This window comes from Neomonachus schauinslandi, chromosome 3 (assembly GCF_002201575.2).
Source record: "Neomonachus schauinslandi chromosome 3, ASM220157v2, whole genome shotgun sequence".
Lineage (NCBI taxonomy): Eukaryota > Metazoa > Chordata > Mammalia > Carnivora > Phocidae > Neomonachus > Neomonachus schauinslandi.
The window spans coordinates 169789666-169802699 of NC_058405.1; the positions used below are offsets into that span (position 1 = coordinate 169789666).

General features: G+C 35.1%; 1 protein-coding gene across 1 annotated transcript in view; it reads left to right on the top strand.

The window, feature by feature from the left end:
• SPAG16 (sperm associated antigen 16) overlaps positions 1-13034 on the top strand; it is a 969696-nt gene that overhangs the window by 36840 nt on the left and 919822 nt on the right. The window contains exons 6-7 of the mRNA XM_021702750.1: positions 414-521; positions 9538-9655. Of these exons, the coding sequence (XP_021558425.1) occupies positions 414-521; positions 9538-9655 (226 nt within the window). The remainder of the gene's footprint in view (positions 1-413; positions 522-9537; positions 9656-13034) is intronic.

The following is a 13034-nucleotide window of genomic DNA, read 5'->3' on the forward strand; positions in this document are numbered from 1 at the left end:
CTTACTGAATTCATCTTTTGGTTCTAGCAGTTTTTTGTTGAAGTCTTTGGGGTTTTTTATCTAGAATATCATGTCATCTGCAAATAGTGAAAGTTTGACTTCTTTGCTGCCAATTTAGATGCATTTTACTTCTTTTTGTTTTCTGATTGCTGAGGCCAGGACTTCCAATACTATGTTGAATAAAAGTGGTGAGAGTGGACACCCTTGTCTTGTTCCTGACCGTATAGAAAAGCTCTCAGTTTTTCCCCAATTTGGTTGATATTAGATGCGGATTTTTCATATATGACCTTTATTATGTTGAGGTATGTTCCCTTTAAACCTACTTTGTTAAGGTTTTTTATCATGAATGGATGTTGTACTTTGTCAAATGCTTTTTTGGAATTAGCAGTGATTTTTTAAATTATTATTTTCAGCAAAGCTAGGGAAGATCTGCTGAAAACGCAAAAAGAACGTGATTTTCACCGAATGCACCATAAACGAATAGTCCAGGAAAAAAACAAATTAATTAATGACCTCAAAGGGTAAGTTGCTAATATTTGTTGACATATTTATTAAAGGGTTATTTAATTAATATTAAGTAACTTGGCTATGGCATAAGGTTTGAGGTAAAATAATAATTCAACATTTACTGAGTCTTTATACTATGCTATGTGTTTGAAATACAAAGATAAGTAAGTTTAGGCCCTTGCTGTCAAGGTTCCCAGGGACTACTAGGATGTGTGATAGGGGAGGAGTTAAACTGAAATATTCTGCATGATGCTATGCCAACCAAGGGTGGTCACTCTAACCTTTAGACTGGGGTATGAGAGGGTTCAGGGACCTATCTCTAGGAATTCTGAAGTATAAGTTAACAGAGGGAGAGGGAGCAGGGTGCTCTGTACAGACATTACATACTGTGCAAAGACACCAAATCATGAAGGAATATGGCATATTCACCGTATTGTATGCATAGAGAATAAAGTGCAAAAGCTGCTTGACAAGGGTAAGGTTGGGGGGGGGCATATGCTGAATGACCTTAAATTTATGCAAAGGTTTTTAGAAATTATTTTAAAAATATTCAGTTTTATTTTCCCTCCTCCCTTCCTCTCCTACTTCCAAATTAAAGAAAGAAACTCCCCCCCCAAAATAAAACAAAAAACAAGAAAATAATTTATAATCCTTAATGAAAATTTTCCTTTATTTGCTCTAGGGCAGTGCTATCCAATAGAACTTGCTGTGATGTTATAAATATTCTGTATGTGTACTGTCTAATACAATAGCTACTAAGTCACATGTGCTGTTAAGGACTGGCCATGTGACTAGCACAACTAAGGGATTCGACTTCTAATTTTGTTTGTTTATTTATTTATTTAAAATTTTATTTATTTGACAGGAAAAGAGAGAGAGCACAAGTAGGAGGAATGGCAGGCAGAGGGAGAGGGAGAAGCAGGCTCCCTGCTGAGCAGAGAGCCCAACATGGGGCTCGATCCCAAGACCCTGGGATCATGACCTGAGCAGAAGGCAAACACTTAACCGACTGTGCCACCCAGGCGCCCCATTTCTAATTTTATTTAATTTTAATTAAGTTTAAATTTAAATAGCCACATTTAGCTATAGCTACTGTATGGGACAACACAGTTTAGGGATGGTAATGACAGTTTCTGTTTTTTGTAGGTGGTTATGGTTATTGTGGCTATTGTGATTTCTAAATCATAGGCTGTCTCATGAAGCTTCAGAATCAATGTACTTAAACTTAATAAATTGTAGAAACTAGAGTTTTCCTTACTTTTCTTAAGCGTCTGTAGGAATAAAGCACCATTTTAAGAGGAAGATTGCATTAACTTAAAAAAAGGGCCTTGAGAATGTTTGTTCTTTGACTTTAACCAACTCTTTTGGTCTAATATTCTGGTTTGAATTTTTTGGTTCATAAAATTGGTCTTAGTCTGGAGAAATTCAGAAAAAGTGTTCAAAATGATTTGTTCCCTTTTTAACTTAAACAGTAACTGAGAAGTAGAACAGTATAATGGAAGGAGCTTGGATTTTGGTGTCAAGTAAACATTGGAAGCCTGGCTTCACCACTTACCTTTAGATGTCCATTGTGTTTTGTCTCTTACCCTTAACAATGTTGATAATATATTTTGGATTAATATGTATAAATACTTGATACTGTACATGGAACATAATAAATGGTATTTTTTTTGCATATATCATAACATTGAAAGTATATGTTGAATATATACTACTTTATCTACATTTCCCTTTTGCATTTTTATACAGGTCTTTTCAGAACTGTATATTGTATTTTGTTTTAAAAGTACATTCTTTAAGTTTGGGAATTATTCTACACTCAGGACAATATAGGAGCCTGTGGTTCCTATTGGTCATGTAGAAGTCCTTTAAAGGTAGCTAAGCTTTTTCTTGTCCAAAGATAAATAATTGTTGTGCCTTCATTAGGGTGAGCCCGTTTATCCAGAGGAAAAGCCCAAAGGTATTTTAATAGTTTGTATGTGTATGCACACACACATACAATAAGTGAGTTTGAATCACAGCTCATTCTTTCACAGGTTTGACTCTATTCCCACTATCTGTGCTAATTCAAACAGGTTTCAGTACTTCAGTTACTTGGGTACATAACAGTTTAAGAGCACCTTTGTATCTAGTTGTGGCAGCTGAAATATGATTGTTCACTGTTGCTGCTTGGATATTCTACTCTTTGGTAAATTGTTTGAGTTTTTTAAATTGTTTTTTTCTTGAGTCTCTAGCCCATGTTTAAAAATATATCATACTTGTTAAATTTCCTAGTATGTTTAAAGAGAATACTATTGTAATTCATCTCATATAAAAATTCAGCATTTTCAGATTATACTTTTTGTAATCTTCAGGGGCCCTGATGAAGAAATCCACATTACACTGTAATATAATTAATATTTGTGTATTCAGTTAGCCTTTATTTCCACATTTAATCATTAAGAATAATGTCTCCATTTAACCATTGGGATGAATCACTAGTGTGTGTTTTCTAAGGACCTAAGACAAAATTTCAGTGATATCCTCAGAGTCACAAAAAAACTAGAGATGAAGTTAATCACCAGTGACCACCTTGTCTGATTGTTGTACTATTGCATAATAAATCAACTGTAAGGAAGAATGTTTTCCATGCCAGGCTAAATTAGAGTCTAAGTTCTCTATGTTAATATTTTACCCAAATATTTCAGTTATATATCTATATTCCTTTCACTGTAAATCACAAAACGTCAGTCTTAATTTTTTTCTGTAAATTGTTTAACTAAGTAGATAATTAGTTGATTTTACCTATCAGCTTTATAGGAGTTCTCATTTAACATGAGTTTCTTATGAATTTACTTATTTTCAGAATTATCAATATCAAAAGTTAGAACTTATAAGCAGATGAATTATGAGCTACCTATGGAACTTAACAAAACAGACACACTCTTTCAGACTGACTAAACAGAAGGTTTTTGTTTATTTCAAGTTTTTATTTAAATTCTAGTTAGTTAACATATAGTGTAATATTGGTTTCAGGAGTAGAATTTAGTGATTCATCACTTACATACAACACCCAGCGCTCATCACAAGTACCTTCCTTAATACCCATCATCCATTTAGCCCAACCTCCTCCCACCTCCCCTCCAGCAAATGTCAGTTTGTTCTCTATAGGTAAGAGTCTCTTATGGTTTGCCTCCATCTCTCTCTTTTTTTTTTTTCCCTTCCCCTATGTTCATCTGTTTTGTTTCTTAAATTCCACATATGAGCGAACTCCTATGGCATTTGTCCTTCTCTGACTTATTTTGCTTAGCATAATACACTCCAGCTCCATCCATGTTGTTGCAAATGGCAAGATTTCATTCTTTTTGATGGGTGAGTAATATTCCTATGTGTGTGTGTATACACATCTTCTTTATCCATTCATTAGTCAATGGTCATTTGGGCTCTTTCCATAATTTGGCTATTGTTGATAGTGCTGCTATAAACATCAGGGTGCATGTGCCCCTTAGAATCAGTATTTTTGTATCCTTTAGGTAAATACTAGTAGTGTAATTGCTAGGTCATAGGGTAGTTCTATCTTTAACTTTTTGAGGAACCTCCATATTGTTTTCCAGAGTGGCTGCACCAGTTTGCATTCCGACCAACAGTGTAAGAGGATTCATGTTTCTCTGCATCCTAGCCAACAGAAGGGTTTTTTGAATGTTGTTTCCTTGTTATATTCTAGGGGTATTCTACATGATGCTAATTCTTGGGATAAAGGATTATCAACTCATATCCCATGAATGAGTTAGATGCTAAAGTTAGTAATACAAGAAAAATTGTTCCATCAATAATAACAATCCTTGCATTTGTCTACAAATTACAGCACACACTGTTTTGTGTATATAACTCTGTAGCTGAATATGTGTTTATAAATATATAATATTCATGGAAGTGTGTAGTATACAGCAAAGTGTATATATAGCACATTAAGTGGAATGGGGGATAGAACTGTACATACTACTTACATTTTTATTTTATTACTCTCTCATGCTTTGCTGAATATGGTTGAATTTTAATACATACTATATATATATATATTAAATGTATATGTAACTTAACTTTAGTGCTTAGGTTTTATTGCTTTCAACAATGAGGTATAATAATACATTATGTTAAGATAAATATGACTTACAAATCAATGACTTATAAATACTTTCATGAAAATATTATGCAAAACAAGGACTCCTTTTATTTTTTTAAAGATTTTATTTATTTATTTGAGAGAGAGCACACAAGTGGGGGTGGGGGAAGGAAAAGGACAAGCAGACTCCCTGCTCAGCATAGAGCCTGACATGGAGCTCCATCCCAGGATGCCAAGATCATGATCTGAGTGGAAGTCAGACTGAACCACCCACGTGCTCTCTTATTTTTTTAATAGAAAAACATTTAAAATTATTTTGGGGCTCTTCTGCTTGCATCCATTTCAGAGTAACTGGTATAGAACTAGCTTTCCAACTGGCAATAGATGAGCTCTTCAACTGTAATGAACTACAAAACTGAATAAAATTTTTGGCAGCTGTTTTTTTTTAGATGTTGGAAAATTGGCAGAGTAGGACTGTGATGCCTAGAGAAGGGAACCATTCAAAGCGAGCGGCATGATCACCTCAGATTTTGGTCCAGAAGTACTTATTCTGACAATAGTGTGGCAAAGTAGAACACAGTCAGAACACAGTAATCTTGATTAACTGATGAGGCAGGGCTGCCGAGGGAGCTGGAATTTGCAGGATTGGATACACAAAAGGTGGGAGGTGCATGAAAGAAATTTAAGAAATATTTGTAGTAGTTCCCTTTAATCTTTGACCAAAGACTAAGTTTTGGAATAGTGAGAGAATGATGCCTACAAAGAACAGCTGCTGGGAAACTATGAGTTAAATGGAGATTCCAGAGTTTGCAGATGTAGGAATTCTGACCAGCTACAGTGGAGGAACCTGACTAAAACTCTGAGCATTCAGTTAAGACCCTTGATAAGCCTGGGTGGCTCAGTCTGTTAAGGGTCTGCCTTCAGCTCAGGTCATGATTCCAGAGTCCCGGGATCCAGCCTCTCACGTCAGGCTCCCTGCTCAGTGGGGAGTCTGCTTCTCTCTCTGTCCCACCCCGTTCATGCTCTCTCTCTCACTCTCTCTCTCAAATAAATAAATAAAATCTTTAAAAAAAGACCCTTGATAAACCATCTCATAGGAGCAGAGCTATTCTAGCCCTAGAGAAGGAACTACTTTAAACTTGCCTTAATAAAAGATTAAAAGTAAGCTTTGAAAAGCTCAAATTTCCCATCAGTAAATTAACTGTCTGCCAGAACAAAACTCTTTAAAGGAAGAGAACAAAGTTCAGATAAATATATGTCCAACATATGATAAAATATATAACATATATAGAAGCAGGAAAATGTGTCCCATACATATCCAGGAAAAAATAGAAACAGACCCAGAAATGACAGAAATAACAGAATTAGTAGATGGAGACTTTAAAACAGCTCTTATGAAATGTTTAGAATTTTAAAGAAAATAATGAATATAGTGAGTGGACAGTTGGGAAATAGCAGAAGTGAAATGGGAACTATAAACAAAGAACCACATGGAAGTTCTCAAAATGGAAAACATATTTGCAGCAAAAAATTCACTAAGAAAGGAAGCTGAAAAGACTTAACAGAGCTTCAGAGAAAAAAAGACTAAAAAAATAAACAGAATTGTGCCTGTGAGGCAATTTCAAGTAGTCTATCCTATGTCAGAAGAAGATACTGGAGTGACTTTCTCAACTTTGATAGCTTACTCCAGCTGCTTCATATATCAGTTAAAATTATTTATTCAAGGAATCTGGGAGTGTTCATTGGGTGGGTACATGGACCAAATAAGCCCACTTTGAGCCAGACCTTAGCCATTATGCTACTTATTCTCTGGCCTCTGTAAATCCCCTTTCTAACATAGGGGCTGTGATGTCACTCTGGGTTTGTGGCTATTAATAATAACTTCTTAAAATATCCTTTCCCAGTACATCGTCACACATGTAAATAGCTATAGGTAATTTTGTGGAAGAACGGGGACTGTCATCACAGTGTATAATTGCTGTGGTGTTATGGAGTTCCTTTTCTACTCTTTGTCACTAGGGCAGCTCAAGGCTTTTTCACTTTTCTGAGTGTTAGCTATCACTTTTTCCAGGTTTCTGAGAGTCACCTCAGCAGTGACTTTGTTACATCCACTGGAGTACTTGTTTCAGTACTTGGAAAATCCAGTGTCTTAAGCAAATTATTGTTTATCCAGTCTTAGGTTATAGCCCTTTTAGCATCTCAAAATCCAGTCTCTGGGGTGCTTTTTTGGTTCCTGTTAATATATGATTAATTCTTACAGCAGTTTGGATGTATATAGTCTCCTTTCTCCCTTACCAAACCATTAGCTTGGCAGTTAGGAGAGGAGGAAGTAGGGCCAACTTCAGGAAGGCATTTACCTTTTGGGGAAGATACCTCTACTGCAGTTTGCAGCACAGCTGAAGTGTCAGCTCTCTCTAGGGAAGGAGAGCCACCTCTGCATGCCCACTGGGCCTAAGGAGAAGGGATACAGAAACAGCATCCTCAGTGTCATCCTGAGAATTAGAGAAAAAGAGGCCATTTCAATAAGATAAAAAAGAGTCAATTTATCAGGAAGTCATAATATGCATGACTCTAATGTAAGAGCTTCAAAAGTATGTGAAGCAAAATCTGATAAAACATAAAAATAGATATTTCCACAGTTACAATTGGAGATTTTAACATTCCTCTTTTAGCAATTATTAGAAAAAAAGGCAAGAAGTCTCTTAAGTCTATAGAATAAGGAAGGCATCAATTAATTGAGTGTAATTGACATTTCTTGAATTCTACTTTGGACTTTTCATGTGCACAGAATAGATCATATGTTCACCCATTCAGAGAATTGATGTCATACAAAATATGTTTTCTGACCACAACCAAATTAAATTAAGTCAATGACAAAAAGCTCTCTGGAAAATACCCAAATATTTGGAAATTAGGTAACATCGTTCTAAATAGTCCATGAGTCAGAGAAGGAAGTGAGAAAGTATTTCGATCTGAATGGCTGAAGATGAAGCATATTAAAAAGAGTGGGATGCAGCTAAAGCAGTGGTTAAGGTAAAACTGATAGTTTTATTTTTTTTATTTTTTTAAATTGATAGTTTTAAATGCTTAGAGAAGAAAATTTTATACTAATAATCTAATCTTGTACCTTAGATGCTAAAAAAAAAATGCAGAGAAAGAAAAAGAAATGAAATAATAAAAAGATCAGAAACCAATAAACTAGTAAAGGGATAAACAAAAATAAACAAATACATAAAAATAAACAAAATCATGTTGGTTGTTTGAAAATATAATAAAACTGATAAAGTTGATAATAAAATTGAAAAGACTACATAGACTAATCACCAAATGTTGGTCAGAGAGGTAGAGTAACCAAGGCTGTCATATATTGCTGTTGGAAGTAGAAGTTAAAACCCAGCAATTCAACTCCTAGGTATTTTTTCTAAGAGAAAGAGAACCAAAAAATATCTTATATGACTTCGTGTAAGAATGTTCATAGCAACCTTAATTCATAATGGCCTCAAGCTAAAATCAGTTCTTCATCAGCAGAATATTGAATAAACACATGGTAGAATATACATACAAAGGAATACAACTCACAACAAAAAGAAATGAATTACTGGTACGCACAGCAGCCTAGAAGAATCTAAAATTATGCTGAGTGAAAGAAGTCAGCTTCTGGCCTCATGGAATGAATTTGGAAGTTTTCCTTCCTTTTTTATTTTTGTAATAGTTTGAGAAGAATAGGTATTAACTTTTCTTTAAATGTTTGGTAGAATTCGCCTATGAAGCCATCTGGTCCTGGGCTTTTGTTTTTTGGGAGTTTTTTGATTACTGATTCAATTTCTTTGCTGGTTATCAGTATATTCAAATTTTCTATTTCTGGGGTGCCTGGGTGGCTCAGTCATTAAGTGTCTGCCTTCAGCTCAGGTGATGATCCCAGGGTCCTGGGATCAAGCCCCACATCGGGCTCCCTGCTCAGCGGGAAGCCTGCTTCTCCCTCTCCCACTCCCCCTGCTTGTGTTCCCTCTCTTGCTGTCAAATAAATAAATAAAAATCTTTAAAAAAAATTTTTTTTTCTATTTGTTCATGATTCAGTTTTCATAGTTTATATGTTTTTAGGAATTTATCTGTTTCTTCCAGGTTATCCAATTTGTTGGCATATACTTTTTCATAATCTCTTATAATTGTTTGTATTCCTGTGATGTTGGTTGTTAGTTACATAAGAGAACATATTCTATGATTCCAAATATATGAAGTTCTAGAATCTCCTGAGGCATTAGAAATGCTCTATATTTTGATAACAATGTGGACTACCTGGGCATGCATATTTCTTAAAACTAAACTGTAACATTTAAACTCTGTATATTTTACAACAGGTAAACTACACTTAAGTAAAAAAGGTAAAAAAAGGAATTTTGAGGGCATTTTCAAATAAAACAGTATCTTAAAGGTGCTTACATCATATGTTCAGTTGAATTATTCCTCTTATGAGATAATGAAATATTTTTATACTTAATTTTCCTAATATAAGTTAATTAGACTTGTTTTCAAGACCATCCTTTAGTTTATTTTGATGTTTAATCTTCCATTGTTTGCAGTCCTTGTCTTTTTGACAATTGTTTCTCAATTGATTAAAGAAACTGCAAGTTTTTCTCTCAGTGAATAGCAATCTTCTGAGTACATGCTTGAATATAGCAAAACTGTTGGTAGGAAATAGAAAACTAGTTAACTCAAAAGAAATCTGACTTCCTCGTTCCTACCATGTTTAGAGAAGTAACATACCAAGTAATATTTCTGGCAATTCTTGGCTTGTTATGTTAACCTTTATATGGTTATTCATTTTTTATTTGACTGCAAAAAATGAGAGGAAGAAAAAGGTTTAGATGTTAGATGGAAATCACTGATTTAACTCAATTACCCTTTAAGATGCCCTTTATTTTTCATAGGTTAAAGTTACATTATGCATCGTATGAACCGACAATCAGGGTGTTACATGAGAAGCACCAGGCTTTACTGAAGCAGAAAATGCTGACCTCTCTGGAAAGAGATAGAGCAGTTGGGCAGGTAAAGAGGCCATCAAAGCCACCTCAAAATGATTTTTAACCATTTATTTATTTATTTATTTATTTATTTATTTATTTTTTTTAACAATTTATTTTTTAATAATATAAGTAGAAATATTGGTTTTATTTCTGAGATAAATTTAAAAAGGTTTTCGACAATTATGTTGTAAAAGAGATTCATTTGGAAATATTCATAAAAATTATTTTGTTCATTTTCAACCTATAAAGATTATTATTAAGCTAAACATTTAATTAAAACATAAATTTATAGGAGATATAAAGTATAGTTAGAGGAAAAAACTCAGCCATTGTAGTCAAACGTGGGTTTATTTATTTATTTTTAAAGATTTTATTTATTTACTTGTCAGAGAGAGAGAGAGAGCACAAGCAGGGGGAGCAGCAGGCAGAGGGAGAAGCAGGCTCCCTGCTGAGCAGGGAGCCCGATGCCGACTCGATCCCAGAACCCTGGAGTCTGACCTGATCCGAAGGCAGATGCTTAACCGGCTGAGCCACCCAGGTGTCCCCAAACTTGGGTTTAAATGCTAACTTTGACACCTATAAACATGGACCTTAAACACTTTGAACTCAGATTTCTCATATATAAAGTATAGCCACAGTGACCTGACTTTTTTTAATATTGTTGTGAAACTTATATGAGGTAATGAAAAAAAACTCCCTGGAATTTACCTCCAAATGAATATTTGACACCCCTACTTTTGGATTTAATTTCATTCATTCTACTGTTAACACCCTTTTCCATTCTTCCTGGGGGTTTTTGCATAGGCATAGGAACTTCTGGTATAGAATTCAAGAAAGGTAAAACAAAATGTTTATGGATGGACCACTTAAAAAATATGTAAGTTTATTGGAAAATATAAAAGTGCAACTATGCTTAACATTCTTTTATTGTTTTCTATAGATTTTCATTTTTGGCCAAACTTTCAGAAACTACAATAGCTTGCATGATGGTTATATTCTTCCTTGAATAATTTTATTGTTAAGACATGCTTTAATCAAGTTGTATTTTGTCTGTTTTTGAGTGTAATTCTTAGCTTCTTAAATGCAAAACGTTACTTGTGTCTCCATGCTTCTTTGTGTTTGAATTTTAATTTTGTATTCTTGAATGTCTGAATTGTATTATTGGTAATACTGCATAAAATGAGTTTAATAATAATTTACATTTTTATGGCATTATATGTCAAACCTTCAGAATTTCATCTCCTTGCTCCTTTTCATCTAACCCCTCTCCCTAGCATCCCAACAAAAGGCACAACTCTTGGAGTACTTCAAGCTATATTTAGTTTGCTTCTACTTCTTATCCTGCCACAGGCCGTACTTAGACTTTTGCTTACTTACTTACTCTCTTTATTCCCTGGTCTCATGCTCATCTCACTATTATCCTTCTCCAGGGAGGAATCCATCTGTGATATGACCATATATTCCCAAAAGATCACGTATACTTTGACACCTCTGACAGACCACTCAGACTAAGTTTCACTGTTCAAGGATACTAGAGTCTTCCAGGAATCCATGCTGGCTAGGGCTTATACTCCTCTCTCAATTGTTGAGTTCTATATCTGCAACCTGTCCTACACTTATCTTATGTGTAATTAGGGCTAAGTTATCTTCCGGAAAAGGCCATCAATTCCCTATCTTTTTAAAAAATTTAATTTAATTTAATTATGTTATGTTAGTCACCATTCAGTACATCATTAGTTTTTGATATAGGGTTCCATGATTCATTTTTTTCATATAACACCCAGTGCTCCATGCAATACGTGCCCTCATTAATACCCATCACTGGGTTAACCCATCCCCCCACCCTCCTCCCCTCTAAAACCCTCAGTTTGTTTCTCAGAGTCCATAGTCTCTCATGGTTCATCTCCTGCTCCGATTCCACCCCCCTTCATTTTTCCCTTCCTCCTCCTAATGTCCTCCATGCATTTCTTATGTTCCACAAATAAGTGAAACCATATGATAATTGACTTTCTCTGCTTGACTTATTTCACTTAGCATAATCTCCTCCAGTCCCATCCATGTTGATGTAAAAGTTGGGTATTCATCCTTTCTGATGGCTGAGTAGTATTCCATTGTAATATGGACCACATCTTCTTTATCCATTCATCTGTTGAAGGGTATCTCAGCTCTTTCCAGAGTTTGGCTATTGTGGACATTGCTGCTATGAACATTGGGGTGCATATGGCCCTTCTTTTCACTACATCTGTGTCTTTGGGGTAAATACCCAGGAGTGCAATTGCTGGGTCATAGGGTGCCTCTATTTTTAATTTTTTGAGGCACCTCCACACTGTTTTCCAAAGTGGCTGTACCAACTTGCATTCCCACCAACAGTGTAAGAGGGTTCCCCTTTCTCCACAACCTCTCCAACATTCGTTGTTTCTTGCCTTGTTAATTTTTGCCATTCTAACTGGTGTAAGGTTGCATCTCAATGTGGTTTTGATTTGGATTTCCCTGATGGCTAATGATGATGAATATTTTTTCATGTGTCTGTTAGCCATTTGTATGTCTTCTTTTGAGAAGTGTCTGTTCATGTCTTCTGCCCATTTTTTGACTTATTTGATTTTTGGGTGTTGAGTTTTAGAAGTTCTTTATATATCTAGGAACTACAGATCACTCATGAAAGAAATTGAAGAAGACACAAAAAGATGGAAAAATATTCCATGCTCATGGATCGGAAGAATAAACATTGTTAAAATGTCTATGCTGCCCAGAGCAATCTATACCTTCAACGCAATCCTAATCAAAATTCCAATGACATTTTTTAAAGTGCCAGAACAATAATCCTAAAATTTGTATGGAATCAGAAAAGACCCCGAATCGCCAAGGAAATGTTGAAATAGAAAAACAAAGCTGGGGGCATCATGTTGCCTGATTTCAAGCTATATTACAAAGCTGTGATCACCAAGAGAGCATGGTACTGGCACAAAAACAGACATATAGACCAATGGAACAGAATAGAGAATCCAGATATGGACCCTCAACTCTGTGGTCAAATAGTCTTTGACAAAGCAGGAAAAAATATACAATGGAAAAAGACAGTGTCTTCAATAAATGGTGCTGGGAAAATTGGACAGCTATATACAGAAGAATGAAACTCGACCATTCTCTAACACCATACACAAAGATAAACTCAAAATGGATGATAGAGCTCAATGTGAGCAGGAGTCATCAAAATCCTAGAGGAGAACATAGGCAGTAACCTCTTTGACATTGCCCACAGCAACTTCTTTCAAGATACATCTCCAAAGGCAAGTGAAACAAAAGGGAAAATGAACTTTTGGGACTTCATCAAGATAAAAAGCTTCTGCACAGCAAAGGAAACAGTCAACAAAACAAAGAGGCAACCCACAGAATGGGAGAAG